Consider the following 22,489-nt stretch of genomic DNA (forward strand, 5'->3'; position numbering starts at 1 on the left):
TTCGTCCTCGTGGTTGCCAGTGTATACGTGGTTGAACATGTGACGTCAGGTGGTTGCTGGCATGTATGAGCACGGAGCCAGCAGCGGGCGCTGACAGGTAAAGTATAGTGCACGGGGCACCAGGGGACACAGTTTACATAAGGGGTGGCAGTGCCAGGTGTCGGCGTGGCAGCGGATATAGTGTCACAAGGCCAATTCCCCGATAGATTTAATACTGGGGATCAGTCTGCGATGGATAGGCAGGCAACAGATCTCTCTCTGATCGGATTTCTTCAGAGAGAGATCTGTCTCATGGCCGATCTGCCCATACATCGTTTGATTCACTTAATTGATGCATTTGGCATACATGTAAAAAAGGTGCAGGAGATAGCTGCTTGTAGAATATCTGTAGACGGATATCCTACAAATATCCTACAAGTTAATTCCGATAGTAAAATATCGGTAATCTTTACCAATATTTTACTACTACTTAACTTAACCTTACTCTCACATGAGCCCTCCCTCTAGATACCGAACACTAACCAATGCCCCTTGGCAATGCTTTACGCTAAGGACCCCCCCTCCGGCAATGCCTAACCCTGAGCACCCCCTGGGGGAACCTTACCATCACATGAGCCCTCCCTCTAGATGCCAAACACTAACCAATGTCCCCCTGGTGATATCAAAGCTCACCCCCCCCCCTTCTCACTATGCCTAACTTTAAGGACCCCCTGCCAATACCTAAAACTAAGGACCCTCACTCCCTTGCCGATGCCTAACCCTAGAGAAACCCCCCCCCCCACCTCCCCCCCAAAATGACTAAACCTAACTGCCTATGTTAATAGCTGCAATTAGCCTCCGGTGTCCTTTTTTTCCCATGTTTTGGCATATTGAGTGTAATGATACACGTGACTTATTTTGACTGTATATGTTTGAGGCATGCTATACTTTTTAATTTTACTATTGTGTTCGTTCTGTATATGTATTTATAGGATGACATGAAAGATGAAGTTCACCATTGCCGTAGACTGAATCTCCTACCACTTGGAGAGAAAGGGAGTTCATTTTTAACAAGGCTCCTATATTGTTAGGACCTAAAGTATGAATTCATTTTAATGAGCCCTTCAAAACTCTGCCCATGTCATTAATATGAAATGCAAACAGAATGATCAAAACCTACTTAACCTAGAAAGTACTCTGCTTTTTAGAGCTTACCTAGTTATCCATTACCAGGAATTTTTTGATAATACAATAGTAGTTCAATAACTGCTACTTGACTTAAATTAGAAGGAGATTGCTGCACAAAGTCCAGCTGTAATATCCTTTTTCATTAACCTTTTATGTTCCAAAGATTATATTGCCGTTTCCTTTGAAAGACAAAAATCTATCACATTACAAGAACAAAAAGCTTCTCAGTACATGATTGGATGTTTTAAATGCAATCCATGAAATGTCTGTGTATTTTTTTTATGAATTATGCTTGTCTGCAGAATGTTGTACAGTTTAAGGTAGCCTGGGTCTCTACTATACTGCATATTGAGAGAAAAATCCAAAGATTTGAGACACTTCATTAAGAACAAATATAAATCAATTATGACCTTGGTTAACTTTCTAATAGCACCTGCTGTGTCTATGTCATGCTACCGCCAATCATTATACTAATGAGGTGGGTCCATATCGGAGTTCACAGATTCCTGGGTTAGCTGCATGTTACAGCAGACTTCTCACCCTTGTGGTTGGTACATACACTGTTATTCTGCTACTCATTTAAAAAGCTGTGTTTTGGTTAATTTAACTTAAATGACCTCAATTCTGGTAGGGTTTTCAAACAAATTACCTCATGTACGATAATTTACCTCATGAGGTAATGACATTTAGCAATTCTGGTAGGTTTTAGTGGTGATTTACCTCATGTGGCAAATTATGAGGTAATTTGTGAGGCAATCTGCATTAATTTTAGGCCACTTTCCCACCAGGACGTTGCGTTTTAGGGGACGTTATAGTCGCTTAACGTACCCCTAACGCAACGCCTGGTGGTTTTGGATGTGGACGTCAGAGCGAGCCGCGTTGTGCAGCTCACTCTGGCGTCCGTGATGCGTACTCTTGGACGCATGCGGCATCACGTGGTCCCGCCAGCCAATCGCCGCACAGAGCGGCCGCTCCAGGAAGTAAACACTGCACACGTCACAAAGTGCAGTGAATATTAATTAGCCATGTGCCTGGCCGCTCTCCCCTCCTCCCCAACATTACTGAGCATGTGCAACCAGTCTAACAACGCGGTCTCTTGACGTGCAGCGTTACAATGTAACGCAACGTGGGCACTGTGAACAGCCCATTGATTTTTCATTACTGTGCGGTGGACTGTTACAGGCTGCTCTAACGTGCGTCTGTAACGTCCCACTGTGAAAGCAGCCTTAACGAAAATAGCTATTGTAATGGAAATTAGGGGGAATGTTAGCACATAATTTACCGATCAGTTAACGACCTGCCTGTTCCTGGAAGTAAAGTCAATTTCTATGCATTTTGCCGTTCTTCGTGAAGTTCCTATTGTCGTTTTAGTGGAGTTCCTATTCAGGCTGTATAATAGAAAAGAATATTAGAAATAAAACTCCAAATATTAACTGGATTTTTTTTTTATAAGGGATTCCTATAAATTATACTTTTCATAGGTTGCTACATAGTCAAATACACCCCCCCTCCCCGCTTCAAAAAAAAGAAAAAAAAAAAAAGAAAAAAAATCTTCCAAAGACTATCCTAACTTATGGAAGACAATTAAAGACTACTATTATTTATTTACTGCATGCTTACCGCTGAAATACTGCACGTTTTACTTTACTTTATTCATTTACCGCACGTTTTACTGCATGTTTTACCGCATGTTCGGAAATGCAGAAAAATCTTTCTGAATTGCTGAAAAAAGAGGAAAATACCGCATGAGATATTTTACCTACAAAAAAATATTTACCTGACATCGCTACCAGAATTAAGGCCAACTGTTTGTAGCAGGCTAGAGAGCTGATGCTGTGACTACCTGTCTCTCTCATTACTGTGTGTAGCAGGCTAGAGAGCTGATGCTGTGTCTACCTGTCTCTCATTACTGTGTGTAGCAGGCTAGAGAGCTGATGCTGTGACTACCTGTCTCTCTCATTACTGTGTGTAGCAGGCTAGAGAGCTGATGCTGTGACTACCTGTCTCTCTCATTACTGTGTGTAGCAGGGTAGAGAGCTGATGCTGTGACTACCTGTCTCTCTCATTACTGTGTGCAGCAGGCTAGAGAGCTGATGCTGTGACTACCTGTCTCTCTCATTACTGTGTGTAGCAGGCTAGAGATCTGATGCTGTGACTACCTGTCTCTCTCATTACCGTGTGTAGCAGGCTGGAGAGCTGATGCTGTGACTACCTGTCTCTCTCATTACTGTGTGTAGCAGGCTAGAGAGCTGATGCTGTGTCTACCTGTCTCTCATTACTGTGTGTAGCAGGCTAGAGAGCTGATGCTGTGACTACCTGTCTCTCTCATTACTGTGTGTAGCAGGCTAGAGAGCTGATGCTGTGACTACCTGTCTCTCTCATTACTGTGTGTAGCAGGCTAGAGAGCTGATGCTGTGACTACCTGTCTCTCTCATTACTGTGTGTAGCAGGGTAGAGAGCTGATGCTGTGACTACCTGTCTCTCTCATTACTGTGTGCAGCAGGCTAGAGAGCTGATGCTGTGACTACCTGTCTCTCTCATTACTGTGTGTAGCAGGGTAGAGAGCTGATGCTGTGACTACCTGTCTCTCTCATTACTGTGTGTAGCAGGCTAGAGAGCTGATGCTGTGACTACCTGTCTCTCTCATTACTGTGTGTAGCAGGGTAGAGAGCTGATGCTGTGACTACCTGTCTCTCTCATTACTGTGTGTAGCAGGCTAGAGAGCTGATGCTGTGACTACCTGTCTCTCTCATTACTGTGTGTAGCAGGCTAGAGAGCTGATGCTGTGTCTACCTGTCTCTCATTACTGTGTGTAGCAGGCTAGAGAGCTGATGCTGTGACTACCTGTCTCTCATTACTGTGTGTAGCAGGCTAGAGAGCTGATGCTGTGACTACCTGTCTCTCTCATTACTGTGTGTAGCAGGCTAGAGAGCTGATGCTGTGACTACCTGTCTCTCTCATTACTGTGTGTAGCAGGCTAGAGAGCTGATGCTGTGACTACCTGTCTCTCTCATTACTGTGTGCAGCAGGCTAGAGAGCTGATGCTGTGACTACCTGTCTCTCTCATTACTGTGTGTAGCAGGCTAGAGATCTGATGCTGTGACTACCTGTCTCTCTCATTACTGTGTGTAGCAGGCTGGAGAGCTGATGCTTTGACTACCTGTCTCTCTCATTACTGTGTGTAGCAGGCTAGAGAGCTGATGCTGTGTCTACCTGTCTCTCATTACTGTGTGTAGCAGGCTAGAGAGCTGATGCTGTGACTACCTGTCTCTCATTACTGTGTGTAGCAGGCTAGAGAGCTGATGCTGTGACTACCTGTGTCTCTCATTACTGTGTGTAGCAGGCTAGAGAGCTGATGCTGTGTCTACCTGTCTCATTACTGTGTGTAGCAGGCTAGAGAGCTGATGCTGTGACTACCTGTCTCTCTCATTACTGTGTGTAGCAGGCTGGAGCGAACACGGTAAATCCAGCGCTGGAGACTTGGGCGCAGCAGCGCAGGAGACTTGGGCGCAGCCGGCGCCACCATAGGCCGTAATAGGAACTACGGCTATCGCAGGCACATGGAGTAACTTCAGCGCCGTCAGAAGACGGATCTGAAGTTGCTTTTAAAACAATAATTCGGCTTCCAGCTATTGCTGGAAGCCGAATTATTTCATTCCCCCACTATCCATGTCGGCCTGGAGGGGGAATAGTAATTAACACGGCCCGGACTTGTGCGGCAGCAGGATTAGCCATATACTGGCTGTGTCCTGCGCCCAAGTCTCCGGCGCCGTTCTCTCTCGTACGCGGCTGGAGAGCTGTTGCTGTGACTACCTGTCTCTCTCATTACTGTGTGTAGCAGGCTAGAGAGCTGATGCTGTGACTACCTGTCTCTCTCATTACTGTGTGTAGCAGGCTAGAGAGCTGATGCTGTGACTACCTGTCTCTCATTACTGTGTGTAGCAGGCTAGAGAGCTGATGCTGTGACTACCTGTCTCTCTCATTACTGTGTGTAGGAGGCTAGAGAGCTGATGCTGTGACCGTCTCTCTCATTACTGTGTGTAGCAGGCTAGAGATCTGATGCTGTGACTACCTGTCTCTCTCATTACTGTGTGTAGCAGGCTGGAGAGCTGATGCTGTGACTACCTGTCTCTCTCATTACTGTGTGTAGCAGGCTAGAGAGCTGATGCTGTGACTACCTGTCTCTCTCATTACTGTGTGTAGCAGGCTAGAGAGCTGATGCTGTGACTACCTGTCTCTCTCATTACTGTGTGTAGCAGGGTAGAGAGCTGATGCTGTGACTACCTGTCTCTCTCATTACTGTGTGCAGCAGGCTAGAGAGCTGATGCTGTGACTACCTGTCTCTCTCATTACTGTGTGTAGCAGGCTAGAGAGCTGATGCTGTGACTACCTGTGTCTCATTACTGTGTGTAGCAGGCTAGAGAGCTGATGCTGTGACTACCTGTCTCTCTCATTACTGTGTGTAGCAGGCTAGAGAGCTGATGCTGTGACTACCTGTGTCTCATTACTGTGTGTAGCAGGCTAGAGAGCTGATGCTGTGACTACCTGTCTCTCTCATTACTGTGTGTAGCAGGCTAGAGAGCTGATGCTGTGACTACCTGTGTCTCATTACTGTGTGTAGCAGGCTAGAGAGCTGATGCTGTGACTACCTGTCTCTCTCATTACTGTGTGTAGCAGGCTAGAGAGCTGATGCTGTGACTACCTGTCTCTCATTACTGTGTGTAGCAGGCTAGAGAGCTGATGCTGTGTCTACCTGTCTCTCATTACTGTGTGTAGCAGGCTAGAGAGCTGATGCTGTGACTACCTGTCTCTCTCATTACTGTGTGTAGCAGGCTGGAGAGCTGATGCTGTGACTACCTGTCTCTCTCATTACTGTGTGTAGCAGGCTGGAGAGCTGATGCTGTGACTACCTGTCTCTCTCATTACTGTGTGTAGCAGGCTAGAGATCTGATGCTGTGACTACCTGTCTCTCTCATTACTGTGTGTAGCAGGCTGGAGAGCTGATGCTGTGACTACCTGTCTCTCTCATTACTGTGTGTAGCAGGCTAGAGAGCTGATGCTGTGTCTACCTGTCTCTCATTACTGTGTGTAGCAGGCTAGAGAGCTGATGCTGTGACTACCTGTCTCTCTCATTACTGTGTGTAGCAGGCTAGAGAGCTGATGCTGTGACTACCTGTCTCTCTCATTACTGTGTGTAGCAGGCTAGAGAGCTGATGCTGTGACTACCTGTCTCTCTCATTACTGTGTGTAGCAGGCTAGAGAGCTGATGCTGTGTCTACCTGTCTCTCTCATTACTGTGTGTAGCAGGCTAGAGAGCTGATGCTGTGACTACCTGTGTCTCTCATTACTGTGTGTAGCAGGCTAGAGAGCTGATGCTGTGTCTACCTGTCTCTCATTACTGTGTGTAGCAGGCTAGAGAGCTGATGCTGTGACTACCTGTCTCTCTCATTACTGTGTGTAGCAGGCTAGAGAGCTGATGCTGTGTCTACCTGTCTCTCATTACTGTGTGTAGCAGGCTAGAGAGCTGATGCTGTGACTACCTGTCTCTCTCATTACTGTGTGCAGCAGGCTAGAGAGCTGATGCTGTGACTACCTGTCTCTCTCATTACTGTGTGTAGCAGGCTAGAGATCTGATGCTGTGACTACCTGTCTCTCTCATTACTGTGTGTAGCAGGCTGGAGAGCTGATGCTGTGACTACCTGTCTCTCTCATTACTGTGTGTAGCAGGCTAGAGAGCTGATGCTGTGTCTACCTGTCTCTCATTACTGTGTGTAGCAGGCTAGAGAGCTGATGCTGTGACTACCTGTCTCTCATTACTGTGTGTAGCAGGCTAGAGAGCTGATGCTGTGACTACCTGTCTCTCTCATTACTGTGTGTAGCAGGCTAGAGAGCTGATGCTGTGACTACCTGTCTCTCTCATTACTGTGTGTAGCAGGCTAGAGAGCTGATGCTGTGTCTACCTGTCTCTCTCATTACTGTGTGTAGCAGGCTAGAGAGCTGTTGCTGTGACTACCTGTCTCTCTCATTACTGTGTGTAGCAGGCTAGAGAGCTGATGCTGTGACTACCTGTCTCTCTCATTACTGTGTGTAGCAGGCTAGAGAGCTGATGCTGTGACTACCTGTCTCTCTCATTACTGTGTGTAGCAGGCTAGAGAGCTGATGCTGTGTCTACCTGTCTCTCTCATTACTGTGTGTAGCAGGCTAGAGAGCTGATGCTGTGTCTACCTGTCTCTCTCATTACTGTGTGTAGCAGGCTAGAGAGCTGATGCTGTGTCTACCTGTCTCTCATTACTGTGTGTAGCAGGCTAGAGAGCTGATGCTGTGACTACCTGTGTCTCTCATTACTGTGTGTAGCAGGCTAGAGAGCTGATGCTGTGTCTACCTGTCTCTCATTACTGTGTGTAGCAGGCTAGAGAGCTGATGCTGTGACTACCTGTCTCTCTCATTACTGTGTGTAGCAGGCTAGAGAGCTGATGCTGTGACTACCTGTCTCTCTCATTACTGTGTGTAGCAGGCTAGAGAGCTGATGCTGTGACTACCTGTCTCTCTCATTACTGTGTGTAGCAGGCTAGAGAGCTGATGCTGTGTCTACCTGTCTCTCATTACTGTGTGTAGCAGGCTAGAGAGCTGATGCTGTGACTACCTGTCTCTCTCATTACTGTGTGTAGCAGGCTGGAGAGCTGTTGCTGTGACCACCTGTCTCTCTCATTACTGTGTGTAGCAGGCTAGAGAGCTGATGCTGTGACTACCTGTCTCTCTCATTACTGTGTGTAGCAGGCTAGAGAGCTGATGCTGTGACTACCTGTCTCTCATTACTGTGTGTAGCAGGCTAGAGAGCTGATGCTGTGTCTACCTGTCTCTCTCATTACTGTGTGTAGCAGGCTAGAGAGCTGATGCTGTGACTACCTGTCTCTCTCATTACTGTGTGTAGCAGGCTAGAGATCTGATGCTGTGACTACCTGTCTCTCTCATTACTGTGTGTAGCAGGCTAGAGAGCTGATGCTGTGACTACCTGTCTCTCATTACTGTGTGTAGCAGGCTAGAGAGCTGATGCTGTGTCTACCTGTCTCTCTCATTACTGTGTGTAGCAGGCTAGAGAGCTGATGCTGTGTCTACCTGTCTCTCATTACTGTGTGTAGCAGGGTAGAGATCTGATGCTGTGACTACCTGTCTCTCATTACTGTGTGTAGCAGGCTGGAGAGCTGATGCTGTGACTACCTGTCTCTCTCATTACTGTGTGTAGCAGGCTAGAGAGCTGATGCTGTGACTACCTGTCTCTCTCATTACTGTGTGTAGCAGGCTAGAGAGCTGATGCTGTGACTACCTGTCTCTCTCATTACTGTGTGTAGCAGGCTAGAGAGCTGATGCTGTGACTACCTGTCTCTCTCATTACTGTGTGTAGCAGGCTAGAGAGCTGATGCTGTGACTACCTGTCTCTCTCATTACTGTGTGTAGCAGGCTAGAGAGCTGATGCTGTGACTACCTGTCTCTCTCATTACTGTGTGTAGCAGGCTAGAGAGCTGATGCTGTGACTACCTGTCTCTCTCATTACTGTGTGTAGCAGGCTAGAGAGCTGATGCTGTGACTACCTGTGTCTCTCATTACTGTGTGTAGCAGGCTAGAGAGCTGATGCTGTGACTACCTGTCTCTCATTACTGTGTGTAGCAGGCTAGAGAGCTGTTGCTGTGACTACCTGTCTCTCTCATTCCTGTGTGTAGCAGGCTAGAGAGCTGATGCTGTGACTACCTGTCTCTCTCATTACTGTGTGTAGCAGGCTAGAGAGCTGATGCTGTGACTTGCTGCAGTGCCCTTATTTGTAGCTCCTTTCAAGCAGGGTATTGAAACTCCTAAACGAATAGGTAGCATATTGCTTATGGCTGTGTCACCAGCATACAACGCTGATAGATTTCAGTTGTCGGCCATGCAGCAAATTTTCAGTTTGCATGATTCATTTACATTGTGCTTATTAGTGTCCTTATTTGCTGCATAAAAATGAATCCAAAAAAAAAAACATGCATACTTTATTTACATTAGTGTGAACACGTCTGATTAAGATGGCACAATGATGAAATATATGTCCCTTGTTCCATACAAACCATGACCATAGCGCTTGAAGCTCAAGCCCTGTCCATTCAAATGAATGGACAGCACTCGGCACTGTCAACAGCAGGGTCGTTGAAGATCGGTGGCACCTGGGGGCACCAGGTGGTGCATACATGGCAAAAAAATGGGCGTGGCCATGGGTGGGGCCAAATGTACATGAACTTAGCAGCGGTGTAAGCTGCAGATAACGGGCCTGCCCATCGAAATATTGGATGGAGCTCCCTGTCCTTTATTTAGATAATTTACAATCAGTATAGGCATAGATTAAAGATGTATACACACATACAATTTTGATTGGTCAATTACTGACCAATTTTACCACCCCCGTGTAGTAAGTGGGTCAACAGACAATGAATATGATGATCAGAGATAAAATGGCTAATCAAAATTGTATGTGTGTACCAGGCTTTACAGCTAATACTGTACATACTGAAGGTAGCAGGGATCAGCATAGAATACAACTGGTTTACAATCAGTAAAGGTACAGAGTAACACCTTATACTGTACACACTGGAGGTAGATCAGCACACACAGTGCAGGCACCAGAGGACAGCTTATACTGTACATACTGGGGGTAGTAGAGATCAGCACACGCTGCAGCTAGTTTACGATCAGTACAGGCACAGAGTAACAGCTTATACTGTACATACTGGAGGCAGCAGAGACCAGCACATTGCAGCTAGTTTATTCCTCTGGTATCGTTTTAGAGGATACCTTAGCGCTCATTTAAATTTCAAATTGATGCCATGTGTGGGGACTGGGGAGGTGCACATAGGCTTACCATATGCAGTATAAGCTTTCAGTGCATGCAACCGGTACATGGGCAGCACGGTGGCGTAGTGGTTAGCTCTCTCGCCTTGCAGCGCTGGGTCCCTGGTTCGAATCCCAGCCAGGGCACTATCTGCAAAGAGTTTGTATGTTCTCTCCGTGTCTGCGTGGGTTTCCTCCGGGCACTCCGGTTTCCTCCCACATTCCAAAAACATACAGATAGGTTAATTGGCTCCCCCTAAAATTGGCCCTAGACTACAGTACTTACATTACATAATATAGACATTTGGCAATGGTAGGGATTAGATTGTGCGCTCCTTTGAGGGACAGTTAGTGACAGCGCTCCGTAATATGTCGGCGCTATATAAATACTAAATAATAATAATAATCCTCACACACTGGTACACAGTATATTGGTCCCCAGCAGCCCACAAGGAAATACTGCGCATGTCAACCAGGATATAGCAGGCAAACCAAGGACGACACCGAGCCATGGGAGGTGATCAGTAGTAAGCCTATGTGCACCTCACCACACACACAGCATAACTTTGTAATTCAAGTGCTAAGGCATCCAATAAAGCTGCTGTACTAGTACCAGTGAATAGTGATGGATGGTAATGCAGCTGCTTATTACTGAATACATGACAGTGTAGGACAGGCAGACAGTACAGCAGGCAGGCCCAGCCAGTCCCAGGTGCTGTTTGGCTAGTACTACTGGGCTGGCTGGCTGTGTGGCTAGCTGCACTCTCTGTCCAGTGTCCCCCAGCCCCCCACCACTTGCAGTTGACTACTTGGCTGGCTGCCACAGTACTTACTGTGATTGTGAATGCTTTTCGATCTCCTGTTTGCTGCTGCTGCCTGGTGGTCTCTGGCATCTGTCAGGCTGGCTGCAGGGTGCAGGCACCTTGTCCCAGGTGCAGATGGCGAGGTGATCGGTCTGCCCGAATCTGGTGGCTGCAGGCATGTGGAGCGCGGTCTTTGGCGGGCCTGGCGGCTGTCGGGTGACTGCTGGGGTCACAGACCAGATGTGGCGGCGGGTAGCAGCAGGACGCCAATTTGACGCCATGTGCGGGGTTAGCAGCCGGGGTCAGCAGCCGAACACAGCACGCCTAGCAGCCTACGCATGCAGGGGGCAGAGCTACACACGCTCTCTCTCCAGCCCCGCCTTTTAAATGACAGCCCATGCCCCCTGCCAAGTGCTCCGCGGGATTGGGCAGTGGGCAGATGTCGGCAGCCGGAAGCACTCGTTGACGCGCTGAAAACACTGCCTACATCATGGCGGCCGCCGTATCAAGCGAACGGTGGCTGCGGTTATTTGGGGCACACGTGTTGGGCACCCCAGTTGATAACATCAGGGGCACCCAAAGCCATGTCCGTGGCACGGGCCACGAACAGATAGCGCTAGCGACGCCTTTGGCCAACAGTCATCTAGTTTTATTTTAGACGCTTAATGTAACGTTCAGGATTGGCTAGGTACTGCGCTTCTGTGTCAAAATCGACGGATGTTGCCAAATGTTTTTCTGCTCGCTAGCAGAAAAGCATCTGGGGAGACGTTGTGCTGTTTCTTCAGATGTCCGTCTGAACCATCCCTAAAAGAACATTTTGCCATTAGGCCTAGCAATATTTAAATGAAGGAATGGTTTTCCTGAATTTACATTTCACATCGACTATATTAATATAATATTAGTATAATATATCTTAATATACAGTATTAATCTATATTGATAATAATATATATTATGGGTGTTTTTTCTGAGCTGAGGGCTGGGCTCTACTAGTGATGCTTTGGCACCACTTGTCAATCTGTAAAGCACCTTGCCAGTGGGTCACAATCTGGGTGGTCCCACTAGCAGAGTTTCGATCACTGAGTGATTGCCAAACGCTGCTTGCAGCACCTTTGTACCGATCACATCAGTGGCTGCTGTTGCCAAATCGCCATCACTCCTGGAAGTTGCGGCACTTCCACGTTTCTGCACCCATAGTGGGTCCCAGCCCTGTAGGAAACATGAAGTGTTGGTGTACAGGGGCTGCCATCACTGACTTGCTTCTAAGTATAAATACCTGTTTCTTGGTTGTTATGCATCTTTTTAGTACACCTAAAGTTAGAGATGTTGAGTCTGCCTTATTTATTGTCTTTTACACAATGCATATTGCATGGCTGCCCTGCTGATGCTGTCTCTAATACATTTAGCCATAGACCCTAAACAAGCATAGAGATCAGATGTTTCTGGCTGAAGTCTGACTAGACTTGCCACATGCTTGTTTCAGTTGTGTGATTCAGACACTACCGAAGCCTGAAAGATCAGCAGGACTGCCAGGCAACTGGTACTGTTTAAAAAGAAATAAATATGGAAGCCTCCATATCAGAATCAGAATTTATTATCGCCAAGTACAACCGGTGGATCGTACCCGGAATTGGTTTTGGCACATACAGGGTCGTTGGTGAAGAGACAAGAAATAGCATACAGTTAAGCATGGCACATACATAGGACAAGCATACATAGGACAAAAAAAAACGGAAAAAAAAAACAGTCAAGCATGGGTCATACGTATAAAATATAAAAGCAAAAATAAAAGCAAAACAGAGCATTTCAGCACACACGTACATTTAACGTAAATACAAACACAGCAAAGCATACATTGATAGCAGGGACAGAAAAGAGTGGGACTGGAGGAGCAGCCTGAGAGCTGATATGAGCGCTGCCATTTTCGGCACTGGACGCTACACAGCGACACGCTCCCAACAAGACAGGTGCACCGATTTGTCCGCGAAAGTAGAGAGAAAGAAAGTAGAGAGAAAGAAACTGAGAGAGCTGTGTAAAGTAAAAGAGTGTAAAGGAAAAGGCTTGGTGCCCGGTCTGGGCTGGTCAGGTCCAGAGTCCATTAGATGATGGTTGCAGGCAGAGGGGACCTGGTGAGGTGATCAGATATGGCCGCAAATTGAGGGCTGGATGTGGGGGTGATCTTCTTGGCAGTGGCCTCATCAAGGGAGGTCTGGCCTGCGGGAGAGCTCAGAGGAGAGGAGCTCCTCCACGTGGGTGGCTTACCAGTCTGGAGTCGGCGGAGACTGCCTCTGGAGTGGCCAGCAGAGCCACTCTCGCACTGGGGATCTCCTCCACGTGGGTGGCCGAGCAGAGATATGTGGCAGTGCAGCGGGTGTTGGAGCAGCCAGCAGTGCCCGGAGGTCACCCCTGGGCCCGGGAGAACGGACCAGTGTCGGTGGGGATGGGCAGAGGCCCCGCAGCAAGCAGCAAGGCAGACCCGGAGAACGTCCCAGCTCCCTCCATCCGCAGCAGCATCTCCCCCCGTCGCAGAGCGCACAGGCTCCGACTGGGGCAGGACAGGATCCGCGGTGGTGCAGCACAGTCCCAATCCCTCTCACTTTAACAGGTAGTGATACTTTTAGATGTAAATGAGCAGTAACTGCCTTCATATTTCTTCCTGTGCAGGTTTTCTTCAAAGCAAATGATTTGTATTATCTTTATGCTGCTATTCAGGGCAGGTGTCATTTACATTTTACACACACTCCTACTTGATAATGAGGATCATAAAATGATGTCATTATGGAATGGCTTGTTATTAACTCTGTGGTTACTTTTTACAGGTTCTTTGATGTATCTCAATGAAGCCACCCTTCTACATAACATTAAAGTTCGGTACAGTAAAGACAAAATATATGTAAGTCAATACTGTCATTTATTTCTTCAAATAGCTTGAAATGCTGTAACTGTAAGACTTGTCTATAAGGCATGCATGTCCTCCTGGGGTTGGACAGAGCATTCTGCATGACTCATTTCTAGTGTTTGCAGCTACTTTTGAAACACTAAAGGTGCCATACATCAGGCGACTTGACAGCCTATCGACCATCCGATTCAATTATTATAAATGAATCGGTTGAAAATCTCTGCCACCAAGAACATGCCGGATCGACTATGTGACCAATTTTGGGCCGAAATTGGTCGCGTGTATTGATCGGACATGCTGCAAGATGTCGGGCCGATGTGCTTGAACGGGTGCCCAACGATAACGTTGTGTGATATCCGCATGATCGATAAACACGACAAAGCCCCCGGCTCTTTAACCCCTTAGTGTAAAATGTGCCCCATGCCCCCTCCCCCCCCCCGGGCCCCGTACATGAATACTTTACCTGTCTGTGTCTGTCACTGGCTCCGCCTCTTCACACTTTCCTACATACACGTTCCCCACACTATTGCCAGAGTAACGTAGGCCCGAGAATGTGAGGAAGAGTGCGGATATGGAGCTAGTGGCAGACACCGACAGATAACGTTTTCATGTATGGGGCACCGAGGAGCCCATTTTATACTGGGGGACACTGCCAGGGGCGACTAGGAGCGTCACTAGGCCGATTCCCGCAAGATTTCACGTTGAAATTGTTAGGGAATTTGCCTGCGGTGTATGGGCAGCTGACAGAGAGATCTGTCTCTTGGTCGAATCTGCCACTGTAACAGAACACCTGCTGTGTAAACATATTCTATTTATCATTGTAAATGGCTGAAACCGCATATGCCATTATTTTATTTTTGGCACGTACTCCCATTGTTGCTGAACACTAAACAAAGATGATTTTAAAACCGTTTTGGAAGGCCCTTTTTGAATGCACAGCCAAGCAAACAGTACTGTAAAAGCCAGTACAATTTGTCCCATTAAATGATAAAATATTTAAAAGAGAACCTAAAGCAGTAGGGATATGATGGCTGCTATGCTTTTCCTTTTAATCCATACCAGTTGCCTGGCAGTCCTGCTGGTGTCTTTGGCTTCAGTAGTGTCTTAATCACACACCTGAAACAAGCAAGCAGCTAATCTTTTTTTTTTTTCAAGTTTTTTAACCAAATAAATATGTGAGCCTCCACATTCATCTCACTGTGCTTTTATATACCTGGGTGTTTGCCTGGTTGCTTAGAAGCTTAATAAACACCACCTCTAAACACCAGTGTAAACCAGACCTTAGGAATGTAATGCTTTCTATCACTTCTGACACCTGTTTAAAGTCCTTAAGCATAATGGAGATCTATGAGAGATCTGTGCATGTGCGGCTCTGTAAGCTGTCTGTGGGTCTGTCAGGTTAGATAAGCTGCCTGCTTGTTATGACTTCATTCTCTTCTTCCTGGTTTTTAAAGCAAGCATGCACATGGCTCCTTTAACACCTACTGGCTCAGATGACGGGCTTAATCTTTTATCCTAATATCAGGTTACCTAACTGTGCTTAATTAATTCTGACCAAATTACAAAAGTAACTGCCGTCTGCCAAAACAGCGACAGCTGGAATATAGGTTTGACGGGGAGTGCTTTCTGAGAGAAATGATAAACTGACACCTAGTGACCACATTTCCACCTTTCTTGCTTTTTTTTTCTTTTTGCATCTGCCACTGTTCCCAGATACACTAGTGATTAGTTGTGAAATTAAATTCATGTCTTGCTTGTCCTCTTTAACTCTGTTTTTAATTATCTTTGCGATTATATTTATTCTCTTGCATGATCTTGTCACCCAGTACTAGATGTCTGGTCTTTGAAGTGGAACTGCAGGCACACAGTTCAGTACATTTAATAAATATGATAAGCATGTATACAGTATTCCGTGTCTGTTGGCAGGAACTTTTGACTATGGTAGGGATTAGATTAAAGGGAAGGTTCAAGCAAAATAAAAAAATGAGTTTCACTTACCTGGGGCTTCTCCCAGCCCCATGTAGCCATTCTGTGCCCTCGCAGTCACTCACTGCTGCTCCAGTCCCCCGCTGGCAGCTTGGCGACCTCGGAGGTCGGCGGGACGCATTGCGTACATTTTTACGCATTCCCACTAGTGCAGGAACATTAACACATACATTTTTACGCATTACTGGTTTAATGCATAAAAATTTACGCATTGAACTAGTAATGCGTAAAATGTATGTGTTAATGTTCCTGCACTAGCGGGAATGCGTAAAAATGTACGCAATGCGTCCCGCCGACCTCCGAGGTCGGCAAGCTGCCAGCGGGGGACTGGAGCAGCAGTGAGTGACTGCGAGGGCACAGGATGGCTGCAGGGGGCTGGGAGAAGCCCCAGGTAAGTGAAACTCATTTTTTTATTTTGCTTGGACCTTCCCTTTAAGGGAAAGGAAGGTACACAAACTGATGGATGCACTCTAAGGCCTCGTTCACATCTGCTGCGCTGAAAAACGTGTGAAAGCGCGTGGTAAAAAACGCATGCGCTTGTGCGCGCTTTAGTGCGCGTTTCTGTGCGTTGCGCTGCGCTTCTTTAAGGCACGTTTTGCTTGTTGTACCAGCAGCAGTTGTTAATAAAACTTTGTTTTTGTATGTAAATGTATTTTTTTTCTCCAATTAGGGGTAAAAAACGCATGCGCTTCTATGCGCTTGTACGCGCTTCTATGCGCTAAAAAAGCGCACCCATTCACTTGCATTGATGTGTGCTTTCCAGTTTAATGCACAGAAATGCATGTAACCCTACGTTTCTGTTACGCTGCTCAGCGCAGCGCATAGATGTGAACCAGCTACATTTAGTTACATGGGAAAGTAAATACCTTGCTGATCGCACAGGGCAGTGCGCTGTAAAAAGCGCACAGAAACGGCCCTGATGTGAACGAGGCCTAAAGCTCTGCACAATATGTCTTCGCTATATGCAGTAAAGCCATGATGGTAAGATAAATTGATTTATAAAGTGCCAGCAATCGTAGTGGTGCTCTACAAATATATATTTTGACAAATAAATGGAGTAAAGACAAAGACCCCTCTTAACTTTTGAAGGGGAATCCATTGATTGCTCAAACCACTTTTCGGTAACCCATGGTTGGTCGATCCTGTATCTCTTCCCCCCCCCTTCCAGGGGCTCAAAACCAGATGCTATGATGAATTGACAGGTGCAATGCCACACGCTTTTCTGTTCAGGATTTGTTTTTAAAAACAGGATTGCACTCAATGCTTCCTGGTAGTATGGGACCCCATGTGTGATCATAGCCACACCTCCTGTCTTAGCACCTTACTATAAGCCAGTCTCTACTCTGAAGCTGGGAATATGCAATTTCCTGTCTGACCAATAGGAATCGGGCGATTATTTCCAACATGTCTAATCAGTTTCCGATCGAGAAAGGGATCGATTTTGTGAAATTATTGTCGGAAAAGCGATTCCTTTATCGATCTGGAGCAGTTTGGACATGTACACATGCTGCAACTTCCCGTCTGATCACCTGTTGATTGGACGGGAAATTGCATCATGTGTTCCCAGCATAATGCAAAGGCTTATCTACATCCGGGGAGGGAGGGAAAGAATGGCTTTGTGAGGGGTGGGCACACCCCTGGCCCACCCACCTGGTTCATTTAGGGTTATTGTTTTCTATTTTATGTGTCTTATTACACTACAGTTTACCTGTCTGTCTTTTGTTTTCTTTGTAGACTTACGTGGCCAACATTTTAATTGCAGTAAATCCGTATTTCGATCTTCCCAAGCTTTATTCCTCTGAAATCATTAAACAATACCAGGGTAAATCACTTGGAACTTTACCTCCACACGTCTATGCAATAGGTATGCTATTTTCACATTGTTACATTTTGCCTGTGCTTTTGTTGTGTGTTCATATTTTTTGCTTTCCAAGAACAGTTCACGTATTAAAGGTCTTTGTTTCGTGATTTCATGGCAAGGTAGGATTGCAGTAAATTGTTTAAGTGGATCTCCCGATTAAACCTTGTGTGTTTTTTTTGTTTTGTTTTTTTGTTTTTTTAGAATGACTGCCTGTGGGTTATTGCTATTGTCCCTTTGGAAAGATTTCCCTGATTTGTTGCAGCATTGCTGGTCACAGGAAGTGAGGGAAGCCCTCTAGCTAACTATATTGAAAACTATGCTTTTTTTTACTTATGTAGCTGCAGATTCTATCATGCTTCAGATTTTTATTGGATTTCGTGGATTTTTTTTTAGTTTTTTTGTTGTCAGCAAATAAAGAAAGGGGGATCACTGAAGCCTCATACACATCCTAGATAATTGGTGTCTGAGATGATTATTGTGGGCTATCTCAGCTGAGCATCTAGTATGTTTACATCTGACACAAATAATATTTTATTTAGGAACTCCAAATATGCAACGCGTTTCCCAGGTTTGATCTCGCTTCATCAGGCAGTAACAACGGAGCAATAGCATATGTGGTCAGTAGAAGAGCCAGGCACCTCTAAGAGGTGCCTGGCTCTTCTACTGACCACATATGCTATTGCTCCGTTGTTATTGCCTGATGAAGCGGGATCAAACCTGTGACACGCGTTTCATATTTAGAGTTCATAAATAAATTATATTGACTGTCTTTACTACAGTCGTTGTGTGTCTCCTTGGAGAAGGTAAGTCCACCACTACCTCCTCTATTTACCAAGAATTTGGTTTTTAAGCTCATTTAGCTTTCTTTTTTCCTTTTGGCGCCTCTGTTCTCCTGCATAATATTGAGTCCACCCTGGGTGGAGGGTTGAACCCCCTTTTTCTCATCTACAGAGAGCGACTTCTTATTCCTGAGTGGGGTCAGGAAAATCTCCCCACCTGCCTTTACAGTGGTTGCCTAATGGTAACCCTGGTTTGTGAGTATTAATATTTACTCTATCTAGTAACCATTTACCAGTACATATTACACTATTGGGGCTCTTGGTGTTCCTTGTTTTTATCTGACCAACAAAGTTTTTTTCAACAAACTGACTAGCAAAGGATGCTCAACATTGTCCTTTTTTGTTCCCTACGTCGCACACTCACTGCCCGCCTTTCTTCCTCCCCTCTCCACAGCATAGTACATGCTGCTCAGCTATAATTGAGCAACACGTCTGTACAGCATTTGTTCCCAAAGCTGTCACCCTAACAATCAATTTTTCAATGTTCAGTTTTACCTGTCATATTTATTTTCTATATTTTTTTTTTCTATTTTCTATAGTATAGATTGAGCCCATCAATATGGAACTGAGAATTACAAATGGTTGATTTGGTCTATGAGCAGACTGGACCTTTTCCCCACCACTGCCCCCACATAGTTACATAGTTATTTGGGTTGAAAAAATACATACGTCCATCGAGTTCAACCAGAGTTCAACCACTGATACACTGATTCTCTCATCTGTCCCACAGCCATTGTGGCCCAATCTTCTCTCACTGGTCCTATTGTCACTGGTGGTCTCTCCTATTACTACATTGCAGAGTGCTGCAGCAGGCATCGAGAGTCAACCTGCATGAGGCTCCACAATACTATCCATACCAGCCCATATGGTATATGATATGGGGGGCATTGTAACAGAAGTACTACAAATCCTCTGCTTACCAGTAAATCTTAAGCAATATAAGGTAATAAGAAGCTCGCACATTTAGAGCTTTTTATCACCTCAAGTTACATATGGCCCTAGGTGTTAGTTCTGCTGGCTTTGGAACACTGTAAACAAACATTCCGCAGTGATGCTCCTTGCCAGCAGTAAAGATACCCCTGTGGTAAATTAAAGAATTTAAGAAATTTTGAGGAAAGATTTTACAATGGGTAAACACCGACTAAATCATTTACGAAGTAATACTGCAAAAAAAAAAAAAAAAGCAATTTTATTTATTACATTCTACTTAGTGAAGTTCCTCTGAATCTTTAAAGCTAGTCTAAACACAAACCCTAAAGCTACAGTGTGATGAATATGAATGTAGCCCACAAACAAGCCAGACACTAATCTTGGTAGTCACACGATAAGCTTTTTAATCTGTATAATATCTGAAACTAACCTAGTAACCCCCCTTCAAAGCTGACCTGTACTGACCGATTATGAAAGCTGCTACTGCTAACCTCATTCTTAAAATACTAGCTGCACGGCTAAGTTCATGAAACATCAAGGATCCAGCCCCGGACAAAGCCTGCTTTGACTCACGAGCATCAAAGAGAACTATCAAAATGCATGGAAGTAAATCAAAAGTTTTTTTCATCCTTTTATTTTTTTGGATGTTTAGGTGAACAAAACATAGCATGTCCCATATGCGTAAATGGATACACGCCGCCCGTCATTTTAGCGCAGGGTGAACCGAATGACGGCGCACCCTGCTGCCGCACAAATTCCTGGGGATTGTTAATTACTATTCCCCCCTCCGAGTCCTAGCAACTCGGAGGGAGAAGTTATTCAGGGTCGGGTGATAGGCGGCACCCAAATTGCACTGCTGCATGGCCGTAGACATAATAACATTACATTTGACGACACCCAGGTCAGCCGCTGCGCAGATTAGAGCATGCCAAATTGACCTGCTTCAGTCCCATATGACTGCGCCAACTTTAAAAGGTACGTGAAGTGACCTGATGAAACAAACATGTACAGTGCAGTCCCAGTCCTGCTTATTTCTGTAGTCACACAGTAAAGCCTTGTACACCTGTTGGAGTGCACTTTGACAAGGCTGCCATTCAGGGTTGTCTTGGCCAAGAGCCTTGTGTGCTGCTGACCCGGATGTCGTTTAACCCTTTCCAATCCAGTTATTTTAATGTTGTGGCTGTTTAACAAATGACCAGGAAATTAAACTCTGCAGTATTTGCACCAATATGTTGCAGAATGATTACGTTACATTTCCTTTTTTTTTTTTTTTTTTAGAATAGTGTGATATATCTGTGAAGTTGAAAACGTTGCACTTCAGTTTCTGAATTTTATTGCAGATCTAGGTCCATTTTTAACTGGGGATGTTTAGATGACGTTAACTAAACACTGTTGAGATTATTAGTAAGAGAAATCTCCCTCTAGTGGCCAGATTAGTTAATGCGGCTTTAATGTTGCATTTTCCTTGCATCAGCAATCCTGATGGTGCACACTAATGGTATGATCTTGATTGACAGTCTTACCAAATCTATGTATTGAAAGAGTAAACTGAGTGAATAGACTTTGAATGGATACTTTAGATAGTCCCTCAAATTACATAAAAGTGGTAAGATTGTGTCATTAGTTGGCACCTTAACTTACTGCCACATTCGTTAAAGCAGTGTGAATACATTTTTTCTTACTAGTCAGGGTCTGCTTCCACTGCATGCATTGTTGCAATTTGTGTAATGCATGCGGTTTTACAATAGCGCCACTGACTGCTTTTTAATGTAACACAGTGTGGCGTTTCTGCCTGTTGCAGTTTTTGAGCATTTGAATTTGTGTAATGTTTAATGGCTGCACAATAATGCATACAAAGCATGGGGTTGTGTAATTATCTTGTAATTTACTGTTATTGTACTAACTATTGCACAACAATTTACTACAATGCTCAAAAAGCAAGTTAAACTTGGCACAAATGGCAATCTCCTCACAATGCTTTTTCTATTTTATGATTTCTAATGAAAACTAGCCCTGAGGCTACAATTGCAGCCTTACTGTTTGCCTCCTGGATGCTCTCCCACCTCTCACCATCCTGTGGGCCTCTGTATGGCCTTCTCAGTGCCTGTTGCCCCCCTCCTATGTGTGAAGTTGGGGAAAGGAAGCAACTGTTAAACTGCTGGAGCACTCCTGTACTGCCTTCTGCACTAATGCAGTAACAGTGAGCAGGCTGGCATCCATCATGTGGGTGAGAAGGGTGTATGGGAGATGTGGAGACAAGTAGCAGGACTGGGCCAGGCACTTGTGTGACAGCAACTAGCCAAGAAATAAAGATGATTTTATGCTGGTGAGTGAATTCTCTCAAATTGTCAACAAATAGCTCAGTTTTTGTACAGTAGTTTGAGTTGTGTTGTCATTTGCATCTTGCACTATACTGAAGAAGGAAGCAGAAGACAAAGAACAAAAAAAATCACTCTTGTTTAAATAGGTCTTCCCTTTTCATCTACAAGGGCTCTTTCACATTCTAAATCCAATAAACCACATTTAAATAAATACTTGTCCAGGAGCCCCTTATTGGCTGCCTAACACAGCACAGATTTTCAGTGCTCATGCTGGAATTTTTTCAGCTAGTTTAAAGTGGCCATACTCTTATCAAACCATGTCCTATCAGCTTTCCAATCGATTTTTGTTTTCTACCAAAAACATTTTGTTGATGACTTGATTGATCAGTGCTCCAAACATGAATAGATAACTGAAAGATTTTGATAGGTGATGTGTTATTGGAGTGTTCAGGAAGTGAGTCATAATGCCAGCCCTTCTCTCCCCTCAACAAACTTATAACGCGCTGTACAGAAACGCTGAATCCATCAAATTGTAACTGAAATGCACTTGATTCTTGTACAATCTACAGAAATTCTCCATCCTGTTATATCAAGCGTTTTTAATTATACGACAGATATCAATCGATTTGCGTTGATCAAACCTGTAAAATTTGAATCAATAGATTCAATAAAAAATGGAATCTATTGGTTGATCGAATACCAAAATCGATCAGTGTATGCCCCCGTGTAGTGCTTAATTTTTTACAATAATTAGGTGTAAATGATTTAGTCAGTGTTTGCCCATTGTAAAATTTGTCCTCTCCTGTTTTACATTCTGACATTTATCACAT

General features: G+C 45.0%; 1 protein-coding gene and 1 long non-coding RNA gene across 2 annotated transcripts in view; one reads left to right on the forward strand and one right to left on the reverse strand.

Annotated features, from left to right (window-relative positions):
* Nucleotides 1-17,500, reverse strand: part of LOC137571826 (uncharacterized) — a 67,666-nt gene extending 50,166 nt beyond the window's left edge. The window contains exons 1-2 of the long non-coding RNA XR_011031445.1: nt 17,417-17,500; nt 2,450-2,555 (exon numbers count right to left, since the gene is read on the reverse strand). This is a non-coding gene — a long non-coding RNA (uncharacterized lncRNA). The remainder of the gene's footprint in view (nt 1-2,449; nt 2,556-17,416) is intronic.
* The window catches only part of MYO6 (myosin VI), a 393,572-nt gene that overhangs the window by 100,329 nt on the left and 270,754 nt on the right, over nt 1-22,489 (forward strand). Inside the window, 2 exon segments of the mRNA XM_068281511.1 lie at nt 13,643-13,716; nt 17,443-17,572. Of these exon segments, the coding sequence (XP_068137612.1) occupies nt 13,643-13,716; nt 17,443-17,572 (204 nt within the window).

Source organism: Hyperolius riggenbachi, chromosome 4 (genome assembly GCF_040937935.1).
Source record: "Hyperolius riggenbachi isolate aHypRig1 chromosome 4, aHypRig1.pri, whole genome shotgun sequence".
NCBI lineage: Eukaryota > Metazoa > Chordata > Amphibia > Anura > Hyperoliidae > Hyperolius > Hyperolius riggenbachi.